Here is a 27,006-nt window from a genome sequence, read left to right on the forward strand (position 1 = left end):
GGCTCAGAAAATGCTTTATCTTGGCGAACATACTTGTACTTGAAAAGAATGTGTAGTGGACACACATGTGAAATTCACATCTCCTGTTTAGTGTTCTAAAGACATCGGTCAAGGTAGGTGATACCACTGATCGTATGTTCTATGTCGGGGGACAACAAACTTTTCACATAAAAGAGGCCCCGGGCTGGATTTGGCCAGGAGGCGGTAGTTTGCCAATCCCTGCTCTATTTCTTTGAACAGAGTGTGTTGTCTCTCTCTCTCGCTTGCTGAGAGAGGATGTTAAAATCTCCAACCGTGATTTTGGACTTGTCCCTTTCACCTATTAATCTTAAAAATTCTTGCATCGCGCGCGCGCGCGCGTGTGTGTGTGCGTGTGTGTGTGTGTGTTAAGTGCATTTATTTTGAGAGAGGGGGAGAGAGAGAGAGCCAGCGGGGGAGGGGCAGAGACAGAGGGGGACAGAGGATCCAAAGCAGGCTCGGTGCCGACGGGCAGAGAGCCCGACGCTGGGCTGGAACTCACCAACGGTGACATCATGACCTGAGCCGAAGTCAGACGCTTACCGACTGAGTCACCCAGGCGCCCCGTGTATTTTGAAGGTGTGTCCTTAGGCACAGACATATTTATGATCACTTTCTCTTCCAGATGGATTCATTGCTGCTGTTACTAGTATGAAACGCATCCCTTCATCTTTGGTAACACCGTTTTCCTCAAAGTCTGATTTCTCTAATATCGATATAACCACATCAGGCTTCTTTGCTCACTATTTATTCGTAAGTCCTTTTCCATCCTCTTACCTCTAACCTATTGGTGTCTTTGTATCTTGAATGTGGCTCACGTAGACAGCGTGTAGTTTGGTCACTTAAAAAAAGCACCCTTCTAACGATGTCTGCTTTTAAATTGGACTGTTTGGCAAGTTCACATTTAATACCATTACCGATGTGGTCGGATTTAAGTCTGCCATTTTGCTATTCAGTTTTTGTTTGTCCCTTCTCTTTTTTTTGTTTTTGCTCAGCTTATTTGAGGCAAAATGCACGTATGGGAAGTTGCACACATTTAAGCGTACGGTTTCATGAGTTACGACAAAGGTGTCCACAACCAAAGCCGAGATACAGAACATTCCCATCGCTCTCACAGTCGCCCTTGTGCCTCCGTGCAGACAATGTCCTCCTCTACAGTCTGCCCCCACACAGCAAATTCAGCTTAGATTCTGCCTTTTCTGGACTTTCCAGGAATCACACAGTATGTCCATCCTTCTTTGTTGCTGACCGGTATTCCATTGCGTGGAGGTACCGTAACTTAGGCTTAACCACTCGCCTGCTATTGGACGTTTGGCTTGTTTCCAAACTGCGGTTATTGTTAATCAAGTTGATACGAAGATTCACGTACAAGTCTTTGCACGCACATATATTTTTAATTCCCTTGTGTAAATAGCAGAAGTGGGATTTCTGGGTCACGCGGTAAGCGTAAGTGTGACTGTATAAGAAACGGAAGCACTGTTTTCCGATGGGATCATACCAATTTACAGTCCCACCGGTGACATGTGAACTTTCCATTCTGTCTGTATCCTCTTTTAGCCATCCTTCTGTCTTCCGACTTTATTCCTCTTTTGCAAGTTCGAGCTGCCTATTCCAGGTTCTTTGCATTTGGATGTACACTTTGGAATCAGCTTGTCCATTTCTGCGTTATCACGATTTTTACTGGGTTTGCAATGAATTTCTAGAATGGTGTGGTGGGAGTGTACATCTTAAGAATACAGGGCCTTGGGGCACCTGGGTGGCTCAGTCGATTAAGCGTCTGACTCTTGATTTCGGCTCAGGTCATGATCTCACAGTTTGTGAGACCGGGCCCAGAGTCGGGGTGTGCACTGACAGCTCGGAGCCTGCTTGGGATATTCTCTCTCTCTCTCTCTCTCTCTCTCTCCCTCCCTCCCTCTCTCGCTCCCTCTCTCTCTCTCTCTGCCCCTCCCCTGCTCATGCTCTCTCTGTCTCTTCCAAAATAAATAAATAAACGCTAAAAGAAAAAAGAATACAGGATCTTCCGCTCCACGCATAGGATGCGTTTCTCCATTTTTGTAAGCTTTCTTTCACTTATCAATAGTTTCTAGTGTTCACCGTAAAGGTTTTGCACATATGTTATTACATGTGTCCCCAAATACTTCATGTTTGGGGATGCTATTATAAATGGTAGTGATTTTTTAAAATGTCACTCTTCTTTTTTTTGTACACCGCTTAGGGGTTTCTACGTAAACAAGCATGTCATCTCTGAATAAAGATAATCCCGTTTCTTTTTTTGCAACCTGTGTCACTACTTTTATTCCTCTTTCTTGCCTAGTGCACTGCCTAGGATTTCCAGGACAGTGTTGAATGGAAGTGGTGAACATCCATACCTTGTTTCTCAAACTTTGCGGGCGAGGGAGCGGGGGCGGTGATTCTATCTTTCACCATGAAGTATCATGTTAGCTGTAGGATTTTTGTAGGTTCCCTTTATCAGATTAAGAACGTTTCCCTCTAGTCCTAGTTTTCCGAGAGTTTTTGTCATGAGTGGTTGTTGGATATCGTCTGATGCTTTTTTTCTGTGTCTGTTGAAATGATCACATGTTTTTTCTCCTTTGTTTTCTTAATATGACAGATGACACTGATTGACTTTTTTGTTTTTAATGAAAACCAATTCTTGGGATAAACCCCACTTGGCCATGATGGTATCATCCTCTTTGTATGTTGCTGGGTTGAATTTGCTAATATCGAATCAAGTTCTTTTGTGTGTGTGACTTCATGAAGGATATTGCTCTGTGGTTTTCTTTTCTTGCAATGTCTTCGTCTGGTTTTGGGGTTGTGTAATGCTGGCCTCATAAGATGATTTGGGAAATGTTTCTCCTCCTTTGCTTCCTGAAAGCATTTGTGTGGGATTGGTGATAGTTCTCCTTTAAGTATTTGGTGGTAGCCACTAGTAAAGCCACGGGGGCCTGGAGTTTTCGGCTCCATTGCTTTCATAGATGTAGGGATATTCGGGTCTTCTATTTCTTCTTGAGTCAGTTTTGGTAATTTGTGTCATTCAAGGAATTTGTCCATTTCATCTAAATTGGGAAACTTACCCACAAATATTGTTCCTAACATTCCCTGGTTACACTTTATTTTTCAAAATCAGCTTTATTGGTATTTTTAGAAAAACATTTTTTTAACGTGTATTTATTTTTGAGACAGAGAGAGACAGAGCATGAATGAACGGGGGAGGGTCAGAGAGAGGGAGACACAGAATCTGAAACAGGCTCCAGGCTCCGAGCTGTCCGCACAGAGCCCGACGCGGGGCTCGAACTCACGGGCCGCGAGATCATGACCTGAGCCGAAGTCGGCCGCTCAACCGACTGAGCCACCCAGGCGCCCCTGGTATGTTTTTTTTTTTTTTTTTTTTTTTTAAGAAGCTTTCAGGGGCACCTGGGTGGCTCAGTCGGTTGAGCGTCCGACTTGGCTCAGGTCACGATCTGGCAGTTGGTGAGTTCAGGCCCCACATGGGGCTTGCTGCTGTCAGCGCAGTTCACTTCAGATCCTCTGTCCCCCTCTCCCTGCCCCTCCCCCACATGCACTCTCTCAACAATGAATAAAACCTTTAAAAAGTGGGGGACAGGGCGCCTGAGTGGCTCAGTCGGTTAAGGGTCTGACTTCGGCTCAGGTCATGATCTCACGGTCCGTCCGTCGGTTCGAGCCCCGCATCGGACTCTGTGCTGCCGGCCCAGAGCCTGGAGCCTGGAGCCTGTTGCGGATTCTGTGTCCCCCCTCTCTCTTTGCTCCTCCCCCACTCGCGCCCTGTCTCTCTCTCTCTGTGTCAAAAATAAACATTAAAACAGAAAAGAAAGAAAGGAAAAAAAGGCTTTCAGCTTCATGGATTTTCCTCTATTGTTTGTCCATTTAACGTTTTATTCATATCTCCTCTTAGCTTCATTCTTTCTTTCCTACTATGTATTTAGGTTTTGATTTTATGTCTTCTTCACAAAGTGACCCCTCTATCGGTAGCAAACGTCCTCCATCCCATCGTATTCCTTGTCCTGAAGTCTGTTCTGCCTGCTCTTAACATAGCTACTCACACTTTCTTATTAGAAGACTTGCATGGTGTATCTTTGCCCATCTTTTTACTTTTACCGTATCTGTGTCTTCATAGAGCGCATTTCCTATGCGTAGCATATAGTTTTGCTTTGCCTTTTTATCCAGTCTGGCAATCTCCGTGTTTTAGTTGCCACGTTTAGACCATTTAGAATAAATGTAACGAGGGATATCGTTGAGTTTAAATCTACCATCCTGCTATTTATTTTCTGTTTGCCCCATGTGTTCTGTGTTCCCCTCTCTGTCTTTTCGTGACTCCTTTCAGATTGAGTAATTTCTAGAAATTCACTTTCTCTCCGCCAGAGAAGTGTGCATATTAAGCCTCGGGTTCTAGGGATCCTAATATGCGTTTTACCTCATTATAGACCACCTTCAAGTCATTTCAAATCACTTCGCACGTAACGTAAGAGCATTACAGCAGTACCCTTCCAACTACCCACTGGTGTCCTTTGTGCTATTGTTGTCATACCTTTTATTTCTATAGCAGTTATACACCCCACGCCGTGTTGTCAATATTTTGCTTTAGATGGTTTGCGACGATTGAGAGACATTTTGAAGGGAGAAAAAATGTTTACTTTTACCCACATACTTTCCAATTCTGGAACCCTCTTCATTACTTCACGTAGGTCCAAGTTCCCACGTGGTATCATCCTTGCTTGTGGAGAACAACCTTTAACATTTGTTGTAGTGCAGGTTTTCCGCTGACAACGAGTTAATCTCAGCTTTTATATGTCCGAAAAAGTCTTTATTTTGCTTCCTTTTTTCATGGAGGCGAAATCGAGATAACATAAAATAAACCATCTGAGAGTGAACAGTCGAGTGGCATTTAGCACATTCCCATGTAAAAGGGTTGCCGAGCAGGGCTGGCACAATGAAGAGAGCAGCTGGGGAAATCGGACAAGCTAGCCTTGGATAGGAGGGCAGGGCTCTCTTCCACCGAGGCAGGGAATAGGCAAGGGCGTTTGCTGCTGTGGGCCAGTCCGAAGATGTGATATGGGGCACGGAGCTGACAGACTTCTTGCCCGATGGTCAGAGAGGAGAGGAGAGGAGAGGAGAGGAGAGGAGAGGAGAGGAGAGAGGAGAGAGAGGAGAGGAGAGGAGAGGAGAGGAGAGGAGAGGAGAGGAGGGAGAGCGTATCACAGAGGGCCTGGTAGGTCGCCGGGGGGACTTGGCTTTGACGCTGAGTGAGATGGGAGGCACTGAAAGGTTCAGAGCGGGAGGAGGAGGGACCTGACTAGTGTCCTATCACTGCTCCTGAGTTGGGGCTCTGCTGGGTTGGTGAGGGTGAAATAAGGGGACCACTGCAGGTAATTACGAGGTCTAGGGTCCTTATTCAGGTCGAAGCTTCTGAGGGAGTGACTTTGATATCCTTACAGGAGGTGCATGCACCGTGGCTTCAAGGTCTGTGCACCTTGTCTTGGTGTGGGGTTACCGATTCCATTCTACTGACCTCTACCTTACCGCTGGCCTCCTGAACCTAGCCTCACTCCCCCGGTTCTGAGTCTTATTTTCTTAAGCTTGAAACCTGTCTCTTTTTCTTGTTGTTGTTGTCTCTGGACCTTCCCTCACCCCTGCTGCCTTGTGCAAATTGGAACTCCACACTTGGATCCTCATCTGACTCTGAGTTGGACTCTACAGGTGCAGGTTTCTGCGCGTGGTTCCGGGCAGCTGGGGAATGAGACCCGAGTGTCGCTGTTCCTTCTGGAAGGGCTGGCCGACGCAGAGGCGTTGAGGCCCTTGCTCTTTGTGATCTTTCTGCTGGTCCACAGCGTGGCTGGGCATTGCCAGCCTTACTGTGATGGACTCCCGACTCCACACTCCCATGTACGACTTCTTAGTCAACCTCTCACTGCTGGACACTGCCTATATCTCCAGCACGGGGCCTCAGGTGCTGGAACACCTGCTGGCAGCAGTGCGGACCGTGCCCTATTGTGCTTGTCTTCCCCAGATCTTCTTTCTCCACTTCCTGGCTCCCTGGGAGTGCTTCCTGCTCACAGCCATGGCCTATGACCGCTATGCAGCCATCGGCCGGCCACCGCACCACCTAGTCCTCATGGGCCGTCGGACGGACCCGGGCAGGAATGGCTTCCACCTCCCGCCTGCTTGCCTTGGCCGATGCGGTCGCCCACACCGTCCTTGCAGCTCCACTGAGGTTCTGCGGGCCTCGCCTCATCACCCACTTCTCCTGTGGCCTCCCTCCACTGACCGGACTCTCTTGCTCAAGCACGTGGGCCAGCGAACTTGCCCTGTTCGTCTTCAGTTTCGTGCTGGCTCTTGCAGCCCGTGCCCCGGTTGCGATCTCCTGTGTACGTGTTGTGGCTGCGATTCTCAGGATTCACTCCGCTGAGGGCCGAAGAGAAGCCTTTTCCACCTGTGGTGCTCACACCACCGTGGTCTGCATTTTCTACATCGCTCCAGTCCTCTGCTACATCCTCCCCAGCTCCGCGTGCTCTGGCTTGCGGGACCGGGTGCTCCCTGTGCCGTACGTCGTCCTCACCCCCATGCTCAACCCCGTCATCTACAGCATGCGAAACAAGGAGGTGAAGAGGGCTTTGTTCAAGGCCCTCGGGAAAGAAAGTGCCTCCTGGGCACCGGTCACATCAAATCAACGAGGAGTGTCCCCGGCTCAGGAGTTTCTCACATCCGAATGTGCTCCCAGTGCGAGGTGCCTGTCAGTCTCCACCTGCTCCACACCCCACCCTCGTCGCACACTGGATGCCGTATGGATCCCTCCCTGTACAATGTATTACACGAAGGCACCAATTTTGCTGTGGACCAGAGCCAGGCTGTGACGTTTGCATGGGACATGGGAAGGGGCGTGGCCCTCGTACACACTCTAGAGCCCCTCATCCCACGACACGCACTCAGCAGCCGTAGTGTAATGATTGATGAGGACATGACTGCCCGAATCAGCACGGCCGACGTCAGGTTCTCCTTCCAATGCCCTGGGCGCAGGTATGCACCTGCCTGGGTGGCCCCTGAAGCTCTGCACAAGAAGCCTGAAGATACAAACAGACGCTGAGCAGACACGGGGAGTTTTGCAGTGCTTCTGTGGGAACTGGTGACACGGGAGGTACCCTTTGCTGACCTCTCCAACACGGAGATTGGAATGAAGGTGGCACTGGAAGGCCTTCGGCCTACCATCCCACCAGGCATTTACCCCCGTGTGTGTAAGCTCATGAAGATCTTCTCCAGGGTGGGGCTGGCACATGCCAGTGCTTTGGGGGTGAATCCAATCACACAGGAGTTTGAAATTTCATGCACGTGATCCATTTGGTGAATCCTATTTTGGGTGCCAGGTTTCCCCCCATTTTCAGCAACGATCAAGTATTTCTGTTGCTCTTTCCCCCCCCCCCCTTATTCTAAAACACTGCTTTCTATTTATGGAAGTAAAACATGGTCATTGCATAGGTTGTGCAGTTACAGAAACTTACAAAGTGACCAAAAAAGAAAAAAAAATGCCCTCTATAACCTCACCACCGCGAGAGAACCTCACTGTAAACATTTTGATGGTTTATTTCAGGTTTCTTCCTGCACTACAAATGTATGTGCACGGGCGCCTGGGTGGCTCAGCCGGTTGAGCGTCCGACTTCGGCTCAGGTCCTGATCTTGTGGTTCGTGAGTTCGGGTCCCGCGTCGGGCTCTGGTGCTGACAGCTCAGAGCCTGGAGCCTTGCTTTGGATTCTGTGTCCCCCTCTCTCTCCGCCCCACCCCTGCTGTGCTCTGTCTCTCTGTCTCTCTCTGTCTTTCAAAAAAAATGAATATACTTAAAAACGTTTTAAAAAACCAAATGTACGTGCATACACATTTAAAGTAGGAAAGCAAAACTGGAATCATAGTGCACTTACAGCTCCGAACGCTTAGATATTTAAATTTTTTTCCACTATAATGTATGCGTATTATAAAATCACTCATGCCTTACACAAAGGTGTGTTGTTAGAAAGTAAAAATTTCCCGTAAACTCAGTGTCTGCAGTAACCATCATGACCAGTTTTACGTGTGTCCTCCCAGACTTTTTCCTAGGATATATTCATCTGCGTTTATAACGGTTTTTCTTTTGCTTGTTTGCATACATAGGTTCATACCGATCAAGTAGGCAGTTGGTTAGACATGAGCCAGAGGCAAAGGCGGTGTTAAATAGGTGACACGTTAGAAGCCTGAGGGCACAATGTCCTGACTTTGTGGCTGTTAACATCCTGGTCCTATGGCTTCCAACACCCCCAGGTTGACAGACCAAGGGCCACAGGTGCAGAACAGGGGCTCTCCTCTTCAACCTTGGCCTCAGGGTAACCTACAGCTTCATTATAATAGATTTACATCGTTTTGTTTTCAACTCTCCCCGCCCAAGGGAAGATGGCCATGGACTCTTCTGGCCAGAACCTTGTGGGTGGGGCCAGAAAAACTCCCCCTCCCAACCGGTAGGAGGAGTTGCTCATATGATGGGAAGCACCCTCAGTGGGAGACCCCCCCTAGCTGTGACCCATCCGGAACCTATGCAAACATACAGAGAAAAGACACCCCAAACCCCAGACACCTCTGGGCCTGTCCGCTCTGCCACCTGGAGAGTGCACTGTCCTTAATAAACTGCTTTGTGCTTGCTACTTTCCTTCTGGCTGTCCTTATTTGAGCGCAGATCCTCATGGAAACGTTCCGTGGGGGATCCAAGAGTGGAGGCTTCCATTCACGCTATGTAGACGCTCCCACTGGTAAACAATACCCTGTACCAAATTGGCTGTTTATAATCCTTATTCCAGGAATCCCATGGTCCTGTCATTTGTACAATCTTCTACTGGGCTGTTTGTGTCTTTTATGGATTTATTTGCTAAGGGTCACTTGTGTTTTGAAGATACTCACTTTAGTTTGCCCTTTGGGTTACTCATGTCTTCCTAACTTGTCTTTCCATTTTATTTATGATGTTTTCTTCCCTAACAGAGCTTAACACCTTTGTGTAATTAGACACTGGTGTTGGTTTATTTGTGGTTGTGGCTGTTCGCTTCTGGATTTTGCATCCTGCTTTGTTTACTGTTTGACTTAAGAATAAGGTCAAGACCGGCTTTCTTTTTCTTCTGACTCGAGTAACCCAAATAATTTCACCATTGTTCTTTACGTACTCTTTCAAGTTGGGTTTGACTCTGGCTTCTGGCTCTTCATTTTACATCTCTTTCTCCAGGCACAGCTCTGGCTTGGTCCCTTAGAACACTGCTTGTGTCCTGGCTGAGAAACCTTACCCTCCCATGAGGACATGGGACTTGTGCTCGACTTTGGACATCAACTTTGCAGCCACCCATCTGGGCCTTTCTCCCCATATCCTTCACTCTCCTACATAGTAGAATAATGCTCCCTCAGCCGCTAACCAGGTAATATGCCGTAATTACAGAAACCTGGATCAGTAGGTCATGGGGGAATGTACAGTTCCTACAAGATCGTGAACTCAATAACCTGAAAACTCCATCACCACCGAAACTAGGGTTGTGTATATTTAAACATATATAGAAATATATTTCAATTTCTTTTATTTCTTTTGAGAGAGCGCGCACACATGCACGTGAGCGGGGGTTGGGGAAGCAGAAAGAGAGAGAGAGAGAGAGAGAGAGAGAGAGAATCTCAAGATGGCTCCATGCTCAGCACAGGGCCCTATGCAGGGCTCTATGCCAAGAACTGTGAGATCATGACCTGAGCCAAAATCAAGAGTCAGACGCTTCACCAACTGAGCCACCCAGGTGCCCCTGTACAATCTTTTTAAACAAAATATTCATAGTAGTAGTATTTATAATAGGTTTTTCTTAATGAAAGAAGAAAACCCCAAATGCTCCAGTATCCCCAGTGCAACAGTCCCCTAATCCACTGATGCCCTAACCTCTCTCTCTCTCACCTCGTTCTTGTCCTCATGTTTCTCCCTGCGCCCTTCGAAGGGCAATCCAAGCTGAGCCTATCAAATCTCTCTGTCGGCCGGTCTGTCTGTCTTCCTCTGTCTCTGTCTGTCCCTTCTCCCACACCAATCCCAACTTTCTCTACTGTATCCTTCAGGCCGTTTCCTCAGAGAGGCCATCCCAGATCACCTAGCCCAAATTTGCTGGAGAAACAAACGTGCAAGAAGAAATGAAGATGCAGGTTTAGACCCTGGTGAAGACGACATTTCAATTCAGCGGACACATATGGATTAGTCAATAAATGACATTGAGACACCTGAGGAACCTTGGGGGGAAGGGGACAAAATTAGACCAATGGCATCTTTCACACCACAATAAATTCCTTGTGTGTTAACATTTCAAAGTACTAGAAGATGGCATGAGGGACAAATTTTATAATTTTACAGTGGGGATGGCTTTCCCTTGGACATAAACTACAAAAATCATAATGACAAAAATGTACCACTTGCATACATTAAAAAAAAAAAAAAGAGGTTAGAGAGGGAGGGAGCCAAAACATAAGAGATTCTTAAAAACTGAGAACAAACTGAGGGTTGATGGGGGGGAGGGTGGGTGATGGGTATTGAGGAGGGCCCCTGTCGGGATGAGCACTGGGTGTTGTATGGAAACCAATTTGACAATAAATTTCATATGTAAATACAAGAAAAAGTTAAAAACCCTCCAGTACAGAAAAGAACTATAAACAAGAATTCAGTGAAGCAATGAGGAAGGAAAGTATTTTCAATTACTTTGGCCAAGATTTGGTATCTCTTGTATATAAAGAGCATTCACCCATCAATAAGTAAAATATGACTATTCCAACTGAAAAATTAATCAACGAGGGCCGCCTGGGTGGCTCAGTCAGTTAAGCACCTGAGTCGGTTTCGGCTCAGGTCATGATCTCACGGTTGGTGGGTTCAAGCACTGCGTCGGGCTCTGCACTCACAGCACAGGAACTGCTTGGGTTCTCTCTCTCTCTCTCTCTCTCTCTCTCTCTGCCCTCTCCTTTGCTCTGACACAGTAGCTGAAAATACACTCAGATGCGGAAAAATAGTTTTATTTTCTGCTGTAAGAACGCCCCTCCTCCAGCAATAGGGAAAAACAAGGCCCAAAGTCCAATACAAACAATTAGACCCCCGTAATAAAGCGGCAACCAGCATCGGAATGGACGCCCGAGGGAAGGAAGGGACGCTAGGTTACAATTAGCCCCTTTTGCCTGGCTCCGGCAGTCTGAAAAACGGGGGCACGAAGCGCTGCATGGTCGAAACCAACAGGGAAAGCTGGTCAAGACAGGAGGCGATGGAAACCTGGAGTTGGCCAGGGTCTTCGGCAGTCAGTCGGCTAAAAGTGAGGGAAAAAGAAAATCCAAATGAAATGTCATCACTCTTGCCCCTATCTCTCTGCCCCCCCTCAGGTGGCCGCAGGCTCAGGGTGCCACACCCTACCTCTTTGGACCTAACCTTTGGTGTCTCCAATTCACTATTAGAACGGCCCTCAGGAGATAGGCCCTAGCGACCTGACACCACCCCCCACGAGGGACCCGTTTGGAACTAACATAACTAGGACGTTGCCGGATACCGTGAACTCCTTCCCAACTGCCCCGACCTGGGGCTGGCCCTGTGTCGCCAGACACTGGTGGGCCACCTGTGCCTCCGTGGGTGACGGGAAAGGCATGGTGACGTAGCTGGTAGCCATTCGGTTAAGGCATCATCGAAAACCGATCGCGTCGGTGCCTCAGGCGTCCCGACCACTCCGAGGCCTGCTTTCCCCACGGCCGCTCTCCCCCCGCCTCCATCCTCTCAGGTCCGCTCCCCTCCTTCCTGGTCCATCAGGCCGCCTCTCCCCGCCACCCCTCCGGGCCACCCCTGGCCCATCCGCCCCCCCGGACCGGTCCCTCCGGTGCCCCGGTCCCCCCCTCCCCTCCTTGCCCTGGACCCCCAGGCTGAACCCCCTGCCTTCCGCTCCCCGCCCCGTCGCCTCCTCTAGGCCCATCGCCCCGGCCACCCGCCACTCGGCCGAGAGGATACAACTGCAGCGGCCGGCTCCCCGGCCCTCCGGCTGTGGGCCCGCCTTGCCCACCGGGTCCCGGCAAAGGGTGTCCGCCAAGCCCTGGCACGGCAGCTGCGCCGGGGACGGGAGCACATGGCGCCTGCGCGACCCGCGGGGCCGCACGGGCCGCGGCACACTCCTCTCCCTCACCACCTCCGCCGGGGCCCTCGTGGCCTCCGGGGCCATCTGGGACACCGCGGTCTCCCGGGCCACGCTGACCCTCGGGACCGCCGGCCCCACCGCCTGCGCCTCGATCTGTGGCCTCCATGGTTCCCCGGCCTGGACTTCGGCTGAACCGCCGAGGGAACGAACGAACCAACCAACCAACGAGGCTCCCTCAGGAAGCGGGTGACATCACCTGCGCTCCCCACGCACCTGCGCAAACCGGCCCGAGGCCAATGCCCAGAATCCCCTCCAGTAGGCCACTGGCGCGGCCCGCCCCTCCCCCCAAGCGTGTGTCTGCGCAGGCGCCAGCCGGGCGGGCGCACGTGCGAGCAGCCCGCTGACCGCCGCCCGCCCGGGTCCCGGGCATCAGCGACAGCCAGCTGAACTTGCCTGTGTCGGGCAACCCCGCCCCAGTTTCCCTCTCTTCCTCACTCGCTACTTCCTCACTCTCTGCTTGGCGGCCAGCCTGGGGGGACCCGGCCCGTGGCCCTCCCTTGCCTACCTGTCCTGCTCTGCTGAGGGTGGGACGGAGGCAGAGGTCTTCGCGGTCACCTCGCTGTCGCCTCTGTCTCCGGCCGGCCCAGTCCACTCCGTCCTGCCCAGGACCCTGCCTCTGTGCAGAGAACCACAGGAGGCATGGGACCTGCCTCCAGGCCGATGTCCTGCTCCCCACCCGGGGAAGGTCCTGCCTCCGCCCTCCCTCTCTACAGCTGACCTGTCCTTGCGGGGGCGGCCGATGGCCAGCTGAGCACCCCGCTTCCTTCGGGAGGAGCCCAGGCTCTGAGGAGTAGAAGGGGGGGCTGCAGGCTGGCCTCCCGCTTGACCTCGGAGCGGACCGTACCACAGTGGGGGGAGTGTGGCCCGCCTGCCCCCCTGCTGAGGCTGGGGGCCCCTAAGTGGGGAGGCGGGGCCGCAGGGCCCCTTCTGAGCAGGTCCCCCCCCCACCGTCCCCCCCCCCCCACCCCAGATCGTGTACTTCACGGCTACCTTCCCCTGCGTGGTCCTCGTCGTGCTGTTGGTGCGGGGAGTGCTGCTGCCCGGCGCCCTGGATGGCATCATCTGCTCTCTCAAGCCTGACTTGTGGAAGCACTCACTGGGTCGTGAGTGCCGGCACCACGTGGGGCGTAGAGATCACGCACACAAGGATGTCAAAGAATTGAAAACACTAAAGGTCATGTAAAGTCATTCTGAACCTTTTGGGGGAGAAATACACAAAAAAGAAGTGGGGACCACCCTCAGTCCCACCACACAGAGATACGAGGTGTTTACACGTCAGGCTACCGTTGCAGGATTTCCGTGCACGTATACAGCAGCTTGGTAAGTTGGGATTTTAGTGATTTCCCTTTTGCACTGTGGTTTTTCCTATGCGACCGCATCCCTGTTCTCCGTGGCCACTAACTACTTTAGCTCCAGTCGCCATCCCTTCCCTCCTTGCCTCCTACTGGCAGGCTTGCCCCCCGACGGGAGCCGCTTCGTGACCTTCCCAGACCGCCGGTCGGACCCGCACCTGTGCTCAGTCGCCCCCTCCAAAGGCCGCTTTGGTGTGTCCACCTGTACCGGGGAAGGGGACGGGGTGCGGGGCCGTGTCCGTCTGGGCCGTGGCCCATCTCCCTCCACGAACCGCTGCGAGGTCGTGGAGCCCCACGTGCTGGGGACACTGAGCCCAAGGAAGAGGCAGGGCCCTCTGGACAACAGGCCGTGGTGCCTGGCGGCCTCCCACGAGGTCTGGGGAGGGGCTAGGGGTGTGGGGAGGGGGTGGAGCTGAGGTAGGACTGGTTTGCGTGGGTGCAGTGGGGTCACACGTCACAGCGCCTGGCGACGATTGGTGAGGGAGCAGCCGCTGGAGAGGCGGCCGAGGGCGGGGTCTCTGGGAGCCCAGGGCAGAGCTGGCTTCGGGGCACGGGCGCGGGAAGCAGTCCCGGCCCGGGGAGGAACACAGGGGGTCTGTTTGCTCTGGCGCTCCTGGGAGCCCCCTTGCTTTGGATGCTTGGGGGCGGAGCCTTAGGAGGGAGCCCTCGTTGGCTAGGAGGACAAGGGTTGGCGGGGGGGGGGGGGGGGGAGTCTCTAGGGGCTCCTGGCAGAGCTGGCTGGGCGGGAACCAGTCAGGCGCCCAAGGGAATGGCCGGGAGGTGGGGGTGGGGAAATGTTGGCCTCGGCGCTCCCGGGAGGCCGGGGTGACTTGCGTGGGCTTTATGAGGAAGCGCTCATAGTCTAGGTAAGCCAGGGGGTCTCCCAGGGCCCAAGGGCGGAAAGGCCCGGCTGGGCGGGCACCGGCCGCGGGCCTGGCGGCCTCCCCTAGGAACCCTAGGAGCCCGTTGGCGCAGGCGCCTGGGGGTGGCGTCGAGCTGTGATAGGCGGGGCTTCCGCAGCCAGGGCCCGAGAGAGCCTGGGACGGCGTCGCTTTGGCGGGAACCGGCCACGCGCCCGGCAGCCTCCCGGCGGCCCGTTTGCGCGTGCGCGGGGAGGGCGGGGTCGGCGCGCGGGGCGGAGCTTCGGGAAGGAGCCGAAGCGCCTCAACCGCCAGCCGACTGGGCGAGCGGCAGGACCTGTGTTCGGGGGACTGGACCTGAGGCGGAGCCTGACGACCATGGAGGCGGCAGACGCAGCCGCAGGCTGCGAGGCGGGCGGCGCCGACAACGCCCGGGACGGCCAGGGGGGCCAGGAGGGCCAGGAGGGCCAGGGAGGCGGCCTCGGCCATGGCCTCGGAGGCGCGGACGCGGAGGCCGCGGTCGCTGGCGAGGCTCCGCGTGTCCCGCGACCACCTCACGCCCCGGGGCCAGGCGGAGATGCCCTCTCCACGGCCGGAAGGCCGGAAACCCGAATACACACTTTGTATCCTAGCCGAGGGGACAGCGGGGCATGGGCAGGGGGCGGAAAGGGAGAGGAGCTGTGGTAACCTGAGGTGCGCGGGGCAAGGATCTGAGAGCAGGGTGGTCCCGGGGTGGCTGGAGAGAGGTGGGGGAGGAGGAAGGAAGGAGAGCAGGGGGGAAACGGGTTCCCGGGGGCGGTGGGCGGACATGGGCCTGGTCACGGGGTGGCCGCGAGCCATTAGGGTCGGGAGTGGGTGGCCTCGTCAGGGTGGCCTGAGAAGGGGGCTCGGGCCCTAAGTGAGTCGTGGTGGTACCTTAACCGAATCTGCACCCAGCGCCCTCGGCGTGGCTTTCCCGTCCCAGTTGGAGGCGGAGATCGCCTGTGCGTCTTTCGCCCCATATCGGGAACTGTGTGGATGCCTTGTGGAGCAGCAGCTCACTGTGTTCGGCAGCGTCCTGGCCATGTTAGTTCTGGAAGGGCCGGGGTCGGGGTGGCTGCAGGTGGCGGGCCCAGTCTCCATGGGGGGTCGGGGGGGGGGGCGCTCTCTGCTGGATCGTCGAGGGCTAGGTGCGGGCCAGGGCCCGCAGGCTCTAACAGCTGCACCTGCGGGTAGGGGGGTCGCTCCTGGGGGCGGGGAAGGGTGCAAGGGATGGGTACCTGGGCGGGGAGGGGAGCTGAGCGAGGAAGGGGAGGATCCACCACCTCCGACTGGATTGCCTTTTCTCCCCTCTCAGCCGCTGGAGAGCCGAAAACCCTTTCCTCCTCCGAATTTCCATCATCAACTTTCTTGACCAGCTTTGCGTGGTGATTCGGACCATGCAGCGCTTCCTGTTCCCGGTTCCCGCTAAGCCTGCGCTGGCGAGAGGGGGCTAAGGTCTAGCCTCGTGTCCCCGTCTGGGCGGTCCGTCCTTCCTAGGGCAGTGATTCCTGCACTAGCTGCCCCCTGAGGTGGGGGGCCTGCCTGGTCTTGTGAGGGCAATGAGGGCCCGAGCCCTTGGGCACTCATGGTCCCCTTGTGTTGTTTGCCATTTAAATGTTTGCTACTGCAAAAAAAAAAAAAATAAATAAATAAAATAAAAATAAAAAATAAATAAATAAATAAATAAATAAATAAATAAATAAATGTTTGCTACTGCAGAAAATAAAACTGAGCTTTGCTATTCCCTGTTCCTTGTCAGTTGTGGCACCCCCGGATAGTCTTCCCTTTGTCCTCCGGTGGGGGCGGGGGGGCGGGGCGGCTCCTGGGATGTCGACGTGCAAGTCGCGGAAGGTGGTAGAAGGCAGTTTGGGAACTGGCAGGACCCACGTGCGTCCTGTCCTTCGGTATCAAGGACTCTCACCATGTGGGAATATGCCCATCGTTTGCACGTTTCGCATGACTCCTGATGATGTCTTTCATCTAATGTGAACTTTTTATCCAAGCTCTTCAGAAACATTGAACGAGTGCAGGAAAGATGCATTAAGGCCGCCTGGCAGGCTCAGTCGGTTGAGCGTCTGACGGGCTCAGGTCATGGTCTCAAGGGTTTGTGAGTTTAAGCCCCCGTCTGGCTCTGTGCTGACAACTGGGAGCCCGGAGCCTGCTTCGGGTTCTGTGTCTCCCCCTCTCTACGCTCCTCCCATGCTCATGCTCTGTCTCTGTCAGTAATAAATAAATGTGAAAAAAATTATATTAAATGTGTAACAGTAACTTATAATCTGTAATTTTGGGGGTTAGAATCCATGTTTTCCACCGGTTTTTGAATTGATTTACCTTATGAGCTTTATCTGGTGGGGGTAGGGCTGGTCCTGGCAAACCTGTCATCTTAGTTTAGAGCTCTTGTATCTGTTTGAGTCTGTCGTACAGGGGACGTACAGCGCACGCCAGACCCCGGGCTTCAAGGGTCCCATCGGTTCAGCTGACATTCATCCCCCAGGGATCTCCCCCTCCTCTCCCTCCACAGAGGGAACAGGCCCGCTGGCTGCCGCTTCTGCCTCCACTGCTGCCCCCGCTGCCTCTTCTCCTTCTTCGGAGGGGCTTTATTCTCGTAGCCCCCCCGCCCCCCACCTGTTTGTGCTTGTAAAGCTTCTCTACGTGAACACGCGGGGGCAGGGTGTGGGCAGTGGGAGCTGCACCACGATCCACAAACGTGTATTCTTCAGCTACTCCAACCCATCCATGCGGGTAGACCTTGTCGCTGTTTCTCCTCTTTCAGTCCTGTAAGCGGTGCTGAAACGAATATCCCGGTACATTTGCTTCTGTTCCATAGATTTTGAGAAGGGGACTTGTCAGGTCAGAGGGTCAGCCCTCTTTAAAGTGTTTAGTGCATGTTGCCAACGTGCACCCCCAGAAGCTCGCGCCGGTTGTGGATAAAAGTGTCCATTTCCCTGCGTCCCACCCCAGACAGGATATGTTCAGTCTTTTACACCTTCGTAAAACCAAATGCATAGCGACCAAAACCATATTGGTGTCTTCCAATTTCCTTTTGAATGTGATGCGATTAGACATTTGGCCAGTGGCATCTCTTCTGAGAACTGTCCGTGCGTATCCTTGCCTGTTTTCTACTCAGGACAGTCACACTTTTCACGCTGACTGGTAAGTGTCCTCTAAGTGTTCAGGGTATCAAATCTTTATCATGATTGGAAATACTTTTCCTCCCCATGGCTTCATTTTAGCTAGGCTCACGGTCCTTTTCTATGCATAAGCTAAAAACCATTATAAACTTTTTAATGCTTCTTTAGTTTTGAGAGAGAGACAGAGACAGACACAGAGACAGAGTGTGAGCAGAGGAAGGGCAGAGAGAGGGAGACACAGAATCCGAAGCAGGCTCTAGGCTCGGAGGTGTCAGCACAGAGCCGTGCGCGGGGCTCGAATGCATGAACTACGTGATCATGACCTGAGCTGAAGTCGGATGCTCAACTGACTGAGCCCCCCAGGCACCCCGAGAAGCCTGCCTCTTGCAGTGGGTCTCTGCATGGCTCAGGGTGCAGACAGCGGAGGATTTGGGATATGTCAAATTAAATGCAAGCTGCACTCCTTCACAGGGAAGCCGACACATGCCTGATGCTTTGTGGTGAATCCACTTACTGAGGAGTTTGGAATTTAGTGTAGACCAGGGTGAGGGAGAGCACCTGGCTAGCTTAGTCAGTACAGCATGTGATTCGTGATCTCAAGCGTTGAAGCCCCATGTTGAGTGTAGCGCTTACTTTGAGAAAATTAGTGTAGATGGTCCATTTTGTGAATCCTGTTTTGTGTGCCAGATTCTTCCCCCATTACATCAAAGATGGAATATTTTTGTTGCATTTTTGGTTATAAAATGTTGTGGGTTTTTTTTGGATTTTGTTTAGAGTCTATGGAAGCAAAACGTGGTCAGTGGACAAGTCGAAGAATTACAGAAAGTTAGAAAATGACCAAAAAATACCCTCCCTAATGTCACCACCGGAGAGAACCACTGTGAACATTTCAATGGTTTCCCTCAGGTTTCTTCTTAAATGACAATTGTATGTACATGCATATTTAAAGCAGGGAAACAATACTGGAATCATAACGTATTTACAATTTTGGATTTGTCTAAACTTTTCATCTTTCTTACAAGGATAGCGTATGCTTACTCTAAAAGACATACAGCCCTTACACAAACGCCTAAGTTAGGAGGCAAGGATTTCTATTGGTCTCAGTTCCTGCACTAGCCACCATGAACAGTGTGAGTGTATTCTTCCAGATTTTTCCTTAGGATATGTTAAGTTGCTTTTACATATTTTATTTGCATAAACAGGATTATACCATGTACCAAATCAGCTATTTAAAATTCTTATTCAAGGGGCAACTGGGTGACTCAGTCAGTTAGGTGTCCAATTCTTGATTTCGGCTCAGATCATGATCTTATGGTTCGTGGGTTCAAGCCCCATGGCAGGTTCCGTGCTGACAAGGCAGAGACTGCTTGGGATTCTGTCTCTCCCTCTCTCTGCCGCTCCGCCCCTCACCCTTGCGCTCTCTCTATGAAAATAAATAAACTTAAAAACACACACACACACTAGGTCAACTGACATTAGAGGGGAAAGCAAGCAAACCTTTAAGGTGCAGACGATGCCAGTGCTATTTCTAGTATTCGAAGGCATAAAAAAGTAAAACTTCGACATTTTGGTTATAGAGGATTGATACCAATAGAGATAGTACCAAATAGGAAACTATGGATGATTCTTACCGGGGAACATGAATACAAATCTGCTAGGGGCACCAGGGCGGCTCAGTCGGTTAAGCGTTCGACTTTGGCTCAGGTCCTGATCTCGTTGTTTGTGAGTTCAAGCCCCACATCGGGCTCTGTGCTGGTAGTGTGGAGCCTGTTTGGGATTCCTCTGTCTCCCTCTCTCTGCCCTTCCCCTGCTCCCACTTTCTCCCTCTCTAAGAACACATTAGTTAAATTAACAAAGAAAAAAACCACCTGGTAAATGAAATAATGCCAAACAGAATTCAGTGGCTCATTTTAAAATTAAAATATGAGGTGGAAATGCAAAATGGTGCAGCTTCGATGGGAAATGGTGCGGAGGTTCCTCCAGAAATTAAAAACAGAACTGCCTTGGGGCTCCTGGGTGACTCAGTCAGTTAAGCCTCTGACTCTTGATTTTGGCTCTGGTCGTGACCTCACGGGTCGTGGGAGGGAGCCCCGAGTCGGGCTCTGCACTGTGCGGAGAGCCTGCTGAAGATTCTTTCTCTCCCTCTGCCCCTTGCTCTCTCTGTCTCTCTCTCACTCTCTCTCAAATAACAAAAAATAGAACTAGCTTACAATCAGGCAATTCCACTTCTGGGTATTTGCCTGAAGAAAATGAAAACAGTAATTCAAAAAGTTGTATGTGCCCCTGTGTTCACCGCAGCATTATCTACGATAATAGCCAAGACAGGGAAACGAGCTAAGTGTCCGCCAGTAGATGAAGTGACAGAGCAGATGCCACACACGCACACACACACACATACTGTCACATGCACACACACTCGCATGCACGCACACACACACACACACACACAAATATTACTCAGCGATAAAAAAGAGCTCTGTTTGCATTTGTGGCAACATGGATGGATCTAGAGGATACTCTGCTAAGTGAAATAAGTCGCACAAAGACGAATACCATATGATTTCACTTTTATGTGGAATCTAAAAAACCAAACCAAACAAAACAGGAATGGACTCTTAGATACAGAGAGTAATCTGGTGGTTGACAGAAGGGAGGGTGTGGGGGGCATGGGCAAAGTAGGGGAGGGGGATTAAGGGGTACAAAACTTCCAGTTATAAAATAAATAAGACACAGGGACGCAATGTGCAGCCTAGGGAATATAGTTAATAGTATTGTAACAACTTTGTATGGTGACAGGTGGTAGCTAGACTTACCGTCGCGATCACTTCCTAACGTATATAAATGTTGAATTAGTATTCGTACGTCTGAAACTAGTATGAGGTTATATGTCAACTACACTTCAATAAAAAGAAATTAAAATTTGACTAAGGGGGATTTCTTGGAGGAATGTAAGGACGGTTCCCTATTAGAAAATCAGTGCAGGGGCGCCTGGGTGGCGCAGTCGGTTAAGCGTCCGACTTCAGCCAGGTCACGATCTCGCGGTCCCTGAGTTCGAGCCCCGTGTCAGGCTCTGGGCTGATGGCTCATAGCCTGGAGCCTGTTTCCGATTCTGTGTCTCCCACTCTCTCTCTGTCCCTCCCCCGTTCATGCTCTGTCTCTCTCTGTCCCAAAAATAAATAAACGTTAAAAAAAATTAAAAAAAAATAATAAAAAAAAAGAAAATCAGTGCAAATAGTACACCATATTAATCGCTCCAAAGTGAAAAATCGTATCACCGGTTTTCCACAGGTATAGACGTGTCTAACAAAATCAAATGTTCTCTTTGCTTTATTAAACACCTTGGTCTAGTCAGATGAAGGGAATTGTTCCCTTACATGATGTATCTCTAGCAACAACTCAAAATCCAAAAGAACACTAGAAGCATCCCCACTCCAGTCTGGCTCAAAGCAAAGATACCCTTTCTCACCACTATCATTTTACACTACTGTGTGAGTAGACAGTGACATCAGACAGGTAAAAAAGATGTAAGTATAAAGGTCTAAAAGACGGAGGTAAATTTCTCATCATTTGAAGATGCTGTAACTGCTTACCTGAAAAACACGAGGTGATCCACCTGAGAAACTATTAGAAATAAGAGAATTCAGTAAAGTGGCCCCCTATATAATGGATATGCAAAAACAAGAGCCTTCATAAATAAGGCAATAACTAGTAAGGGTCAACGAAACATCATTCACAATAAGAGTAAATGCTATGACATACTCAGGCATAAACTTAAGAAAACGTGCCGGAGGAAAACTTTGGAAACCTATTAAGGGAGACAAAAAGAAGGCTGGCACAAAATAATTTCAAAATGTTTTATTTAACCCAAGCATATCCAAAATACTATCATTTTAACATGTAGTCAGTAACAAAGCATTGAGCTATTGTGTGTTCTAATCATACTGTTTTCAGAATTCCGTGTGCGTTTTACACTTAACGTCTCAGCAGAGTTCGTGTGCTTAGCAGCACGGGTGGTTCATGACCACCACGTCGCACAGTGCAGATGTGGGGCAGGGCGAGCGCTCGTACGATGCTGCTGGGCAAGCAGATTTGTGTACCTATATGATGTCGACGTCCTCTATCAAAATGTAAATGCTCATATTATTAGAGCCCAAAGTACACTCGTAGGAATTTCTCCCAGAGAGTTTATTGCGGGGCACCCAGGATTGTTAAGTCTCCACGTTTTTGGCAGTTGCAGGCAGAAAGGTTTATCGCTTGCATTTCATCCCACAGTATAGGAAGACTCACTGTATCACATTGCTGTGTTGATCAATGAAAGTGGTCGTTTGTCTCAGTTCATGTGTGTTGATTAACGAGACAGATTTATTTCATATTTTTATTAGTCATTGTGTTTCTCCCTCTGTGACTTGTCTTCTCATGTCTTGGTTCATTATGGTTTTCTATTTCCATAGGTTGGATGTTTAAAACTTATACAAGAAGCTTTTAAAAATTAAGGGGATATTGGGGCACCTGAGCGGTTCAGTCAGTCAAACGTCCGACTCTTGATGTCGGCTCAGGTCATGATGTCACAGTTCGAGAGATGGAGCCCTGCTTGGGGCTCCACACTCACAGCATTCATGGAGCCTGCTTGGGATTCTCTCTCTCCCTCTGTCCCTGCCCTTCCCCCACTCTCTCTGTCTCTGTCTCTGTCTCTCTCTCTCAAAATAAATAAACATTTACAAACATTAAGGGGATATTGATATTTTGTTATACAGATGGCAGATGTTTTCTTCAACTGTCCTGGGTTTCTTTCTTTTTTTTTTTTTAACCACTTAACCATTTATTTTTTTATTTTTTTTTTCAATATATGAAATTTATTGTCAAATTGGTTCCCATACAACACCCAGTGCTCATCCCAAAAGGTTGTCCTGGTTTTCTAATGTCGATACATCTATCCTTTTTCATTTGGGATCTCTTCCAATGCCTTTTTTTTTTAATTTTTTTTTCAACGTTTATTTATTTTTGGGACAGAGAGAGACAGAGCATGAACGGGGGAGGGGCAGAGAGAGAGGGAGACACAGAATCGGAAACAGGCTCCAGGCTCTGAGCCATCAGCCCAGAGCCTGACGCGGGGCTCGAACTCACGGACCGCAAGATCGTGACCTGGCTGAAGTCGGACGCTTAACCGACTGCGCCACCCAGGCGCCCCCAATGCCTTTTTGATTAAGAAGTTTCACTTCATCTTGAGAGTATATTATCAGTGTAATATTTGTAAAATAGTTTCGGCGCACCTGGGTGGCTCAGTCACTTGGGCGTCTGACTCTCGCTTTTGGCTCAGGTCACGATCCCCGGCTTATGGGATCGAGCCCCGTGTTGGGTGGGCTCTGCGGTGCGCATGGAGCCTGCTTGGGATTCTCTCTCTCTGTACCTCTGCCCCTCACCCATTCTCTCTCTCTCTCTCTCTCTCGCTCTCTCTCTCTCTCTCCCTCACACACACACTCTCTCTCTCTCTCTCCAAAAAAGGTAATACATTAAAAGTAAAAATAGTTTCATGTTTTATACCTAACTCTTTTATCCACCTAAGAATCATTTTGCTGTGAAGAGCTGACATTATTTTCGCCTCTTTTCCTGGAACAATTCTGTAGTTTTCTCAGTACCATTTATTAGATAATACTTGCCTGCTGATGTGTTCTTACCTACAATGAGGTATGTTTGTGAACTTTCTATTGTGTTTCATGAGTTGTAAGCTGGATGTGGATTCGTCTGTCAATACCCCTCTGTTTAACTTATGTTGCTTTTAATGACTGGTAGGGTAATCCTCACTGATCACAGTTCATTTTCACAGATTTCGTGGCTCTTCTCACTTTAGTCTTCTTCCAGATGAGCAGTAGAAGCTTTTTTCCTCAATTAAAACATGTGTTAGGGGCGCCTGGGTGGCTCAGTCGGTCAAGGGTCTGGTTTCGGCTCAGGTCATGATGTCACCGTTCATGGGTTCAAGCCTCGCGACAGGCTCTGTGCTGACAGCTCAGAGCCTGGAGCCTGCTTCGGATTCTGTGTCTCCCTCTCTCTCTGCTCCTGCCACACTCACGCTCTGCCTCTCTCTTTCTCTCAAAGATAAATAAGCGTTAAAAAAGTTTAATGTTGGGGCGCCTGGGTGGCGCAGTCGGTTAAGCGTCCGACTTCAGCCAGGTCACGATCTCGCGGTCCGGGAGTTCGAGCCCCGCGTCAGGCTCTGGGCTGATGGCTCAGAGCCTGGAGCCTGTTTCCGATTCTGTGTCTCCCTCTCTCTCTGCCCCTCCCCCGTTCATGCTCTGTCTCTCTCTGTCCCAAAAATAAATAAACATTGAAAAAAAAAAATTAAAAAAAAAAAAAGTTTAATGTTTTATTAGGTCTCTAATTGCCTTGAATATATAGGTTAATTTGAAAAGAATTGACTTGGGGCGCCTGGGTGGCGCAGTCGGTTAAGCGGCCGACTTCAGCCGGGTCACGATCTCGCGGTCCGTGAGTTCGAGCCCCGCGTCAGGCTCTGGGCTGATGGCTCAGAGCCTGGAGCCTGTTTCCGATTCTGTGTCTCCCTCTCTCTCTGCCCCTCCCCCGTTCATGCTCTGTCTCTCTCTGTCCCAAAAAAAAAAATAAATAAACGTTGAAAAAAAAATTAAAAAAAAAAAAAGAAAAGAATTGACTTCTTCGTAATGCTGAATCTTGTCCTCCAAAAAAGTTACATCTCTTCCTTTGTCCATGTTTTCATTTGTGTCCCTCAGCAGAGCTCTGCAGTTTGTTTCTCCACAGGCTCCTCTCCTTTCTTCCTCAGGCAATTTTACGTTCTTGTGCTCATTGAGTGTGGGATAGTTTTCTACTGACACTTCCAGTTGGACCTTTTCTTCCTGGAATGGAGGTATATTAGTGATTTTTCCATTTCTGATTTTGATTAATTTATTGAATATTCCTTTTAGCTTTCATATTCAGTTGATTCTTATGAATTTTCTAGAAAAAACAATCATAGTTACAAATAATATACTTTTTGACCCTTCCTTAAAGTAAACATTCTTTTTTATCATTTTTAAATCTTTGATTCATGTTTATTTATTTTTGAGAGAAAGAGAGAGAGGCAGAGTGCGAGCAGAGAAGGGGCAGAGAGGGAGGGAGACACAGAATCCGAAGCAGGCTCCAGGTTCTGAGCTGTCAGCACAGAGCCCGACGTGGGGTTCGCACCTACAAGCCATGAGATCGTGATCCAAGGCGAAATCGGACTCTTACCGACTGAGCCACCAGCTCCTCATTCTCAGGGAGAACAACAACAACAACAACAACAAAAACCCTTAGATGCTGCTACCTCAAACTAAGGTATTTTCTTTTTGTATCAAAAATAATTTTGGGGCGCCTGGTTGGCTCAGTTGGTTGTTGCTTAAAAAAGTTTTTTTAAAGTTGTATTTATTCATTTTGAGAGAGACAGAGAGTGTGAACAGGGTTGGGGCAGAGAGAGAGACAGACGGACAGAGAGACAGAGAGAATCTCAAGCAGGCTCCGCGCTGTCAGCAAAGAGACGGATGCAGGGCTTGCTCTCATGAACCGTGAGATCATGACCTGAGCTGAAATAAAGACTTGGTTTCTTTATTGACTGAGCCACCCAGGTGCTCCTTGTCCTGTCCTTTCCTTTCTGATACTGATACTTGCTACATCTATCTGCTGCTTTGGTATTGGCTAGGATTTTGACAAACTGTTAAATGACACTTGTGGTAGCGGGGATCCCTTTCTTACTCCTGATGTTAGCAGAATGCCCCTAGTGCTCAGCAGTACGTACAAGATTGCCCAGACTGCTTTAAAATGGGTGTCCTTATCACTTGAAAAAACTTTTCTCCTCGTGTACCAACTTGCGCTCAAGGCATCGGTACGTCAGTGGTAATGCCAACCTGATAGACTGTGTCGGGACTGCCTTCTGGAGAAGCAGATCTTTGATTCGATTTCTTTGTTTACTGAGTGATCGGTGTGGTTTTCTATCTCCTCTTGAGTTAACATGATTATTTTTCATTCTTTCCTACAAAATTGCCCATCATCTCTAAATTGTGTAACTGTCATAAAACCATACAGAGTATCTTTGTGAATTTTAACATTCTCCTCCATATATTTAAATCTGTTGTTACATATTCTTATCATTTGTTATGTCGTCTATTTGGTTTTCCTTTTCCTTTCTTCTGTACCTGTACTGTTGGTCTGTTTAAAGACTCAGATCTTGGTTCCATTGACCTATTCTAAATGGGGTTGGAATGCTTAGTGCTTTCTTGTTATTCGTTTTCTCCCCTTTCTTTGTTTTGTTTCTGTGTTGCTGCTGTGGTTTCCCTACTTTCTTGAGTTAAATACTTGGTTCACCGATTTGCAATATTTTCTTCTTTGAAGTTTATTTCTTTATTCTGAGAGGTCGAGAGTGCAGGAGGGGCAGGGAGAGAAGGAGAGAGAGAATCCCAAGCAGGCCCTGTACTGTCAGTGCAGAGCCCGAAGCGGGGCTCAAACTCACCAACCCCGTGAGGTCGTGACCTGAGCCGAAATCAAGAATCGGATTCTTAACCAACTGAACCACCCGGGCGCCCCTATTTGTAATGTTTTCTATGCGTGAAATAATTTAAGGTTGCTGTGTGTCCGATGCACAGACTTTGACCAGCGCTTGGACCAGCATTCTGGATACAGCAGTAGAGGCGAAGCAGACGTTGATTCGGAGCTGCGTGGCTATGAAGAATGTGAGGTGGGTGTGGTGGCGGGGTGTGGCATCACTGGTGGCCACGCTGACGGGCAGGTTCCCCTCCAGGGCGACCAGGTACACGGATAGGAACAGACTGAGGAGGAGGGGCTGATGCCCAGGCACCTGTGACAGCCCCAGGAGGAGGAATCCCGAGACAACACTTAGGCTGCCTCTGGCCATGGCTCCTGGTTTCTGTGAGCATGCGTTGGAAACACGTCTGTCAGTATTAGAGCAGAGGCAATCTGGGAAAGCATGCAACCTTCGTCATTGGCAGAAATAAAAGTGTATGGTGCTTTTCGAGGGATTTCCAACGTGGGGTAGTGAGGGCAAAAGAGATCGTGGGATGTACAGTCACCAAGGGTTGCTGGGGCTGGTGAAGCTCTCTGTGTAACTTACTTCTTGCTTCCCCAGAAGCAAAGAACAACCATACAGAGAAGACAGAACTCAAAGTAAGGGCAGGGGTGGGGGGAAGACAGCGGGAGCAGGGGAGTTGACACTCATTAGATCCCAGTTGCTTTTGCTTCATCTAGGAAGGGTTCAGGGTGATGACCATTAAAGTAAAATTGGGTACCTGCGTGTGTGTGTGTGTGTGTGTGTGTGTCTTTGCATAAACTTAGACATATATACTCATATACATGTATTCATAGAACGACGCCTAGAATATATTCGCCAAGATGCTAATCGACCAACTGTGGTCATCGCTAGGATGTGAGA

General features: G+C 49.9%; 3 protein-coding genes and 1 long non-coding RNA gene across 4 annotated transcripts; 2 read left to right on the forward strand and 2 right to left on the reverse strand.

Annotated features, from left to right (window-relative positions):
* Window positions 1-8: 8 nt before the first annotated feature.
* LOC123594006 (olfactory receptor 3A3-like) lies at window positions 9-7,503 on the forward strand. Its single transcript, XM_045470559.1, is given in 3 exon segments — window positions 9-113; window positions 5,734-6,157; window positions 6,159-7,503. Coding segments are annotated over 2 exon segments (993 nt in total). The 5' UTR covers window positions 9-113; window positions 5,734-5,893; the 3' UTR covers window positions 6,888-7,503.
* Window positions 7,504-11,045: 3,542 nt separating this feature from the next.
* Window positions 11,046-12,424, reverse strand: LOC123594013 (cancer/testis antigen 1-like). The gene is made up of 3 exons (XM_045470570.1): window positions 12,032-12,424; window positions 11,560-11,688; window positions 11,046-11,345 (listed from the first exon to the last, which is right to left on the reverse strand). Exons 1-3 carry the CDS (start codon window positions 12,319-12,321, stop codon window positions 11,207-11,209), a joined length of 558 nt encoding a protein of 185 aa, XP_045326526.1. The 5' UTR covers window positions 12,322-12,424; the 3' UTR covers window positions 11,046-11,206.
* Window positions 12,425-12,683: 259 nt separating this feature from the next.
* On the reverse strand, window positions 12,684-13,942 carry LOC123594030. Its single transcript, XR_006710649.1, has 3 exons — window positions 13,726-13,942; window positions 13,206-13,311; window positions 12,684-12,831 (listed from the first exon to the last, which is right to left on the reverse strand). It is a non-coding gene; the product is annotated as an uncharacterized LOC123594030 (long non-coding RNA).
* Window positions 13,943-14,519: 577 nt separating this feature from the next.
* On the forward strand, window positions 14,520-16,053 carry LOC123594016 (EKC/KEOPS complex subunit LAGE3-like). The gene is made up of 3 exons (XM_045470573.1): window positions 14,520-15,050; window positions 15,364-15,492; window positions 15,764-16,053. The coding sequence occupies exons 1-3, from the start codon at window positions 14,806-14,808 to the stop codon at window positions 15,900-15,902; spliced, it is 513 nt and encodes a 170-aa protein (XP_045326529.1). The 5' UTR covers window positions 14,520-14,805; the 3' UTR covers window positions 15,903-16,053.
* Window positions 16,054-27,006: the final 10,953 nt, after the last annotated feature.

The sequence above is a fragment of the Leopardus geoffroyi genome, chromosome X (genome assembly GCF_018350155.1).
Source record: "Leopardus geoffroyi isolate Oge1 chromosome X, O.geoffroyi_Oge1_pat1.0, whole genome shotgun sequence".
Taxonomy (NCBI): Eukaryota; Metazoa; Chordata; class Mammalia; order Carnivora; family Felidae; genus Leopardus; species Leopardus geoffroyi.

Coding starts and splice junctions, on each gene's coding strand:
- LOC123594013 (XM_045470570.1), bottom strand. CDS start 12,321: ATGGAGGCCACAGATCGAGGCGCAGGCGGTGGGGCCGGCGGTCCCGAG. Junction 11,689..12,031: donor GGGAGCCGGCCGCTGCAGTT/GTATCCTCTCGG, acceptor AATGGCTACCAG/CTACGTCACCATGCCTTTCC. Junction 11,346..11,559: donor TCCGGCAACGTCCTAGTTAT/GTTAGTTCCAAA, acceptor CCTCACTTTTAG/CCGACTGACTGCCGAAGACC.
- LOC123594016 (XM_045470573.1), top strand. CDS start 14,806: ATGGAGGCGGCAGACGCAGCCGCAGGCTGCGAGGCGGGCGGCGCCGAC. Junction 15,051..15,363: donor GAAACCCGAATACACACTTT/GTATCCTAGCCG, acceptor ATCTGCACCCAG/CGCCCTCGGCGTGGCTTTCC. Junction 15,493..15,763: donor TTCGGCAGCGTCCTGGCCAT/GTTAGTTCTGGA, acceptor CTCCCCTCTCAG/CCGCTGGAGAGCCGAAAACC.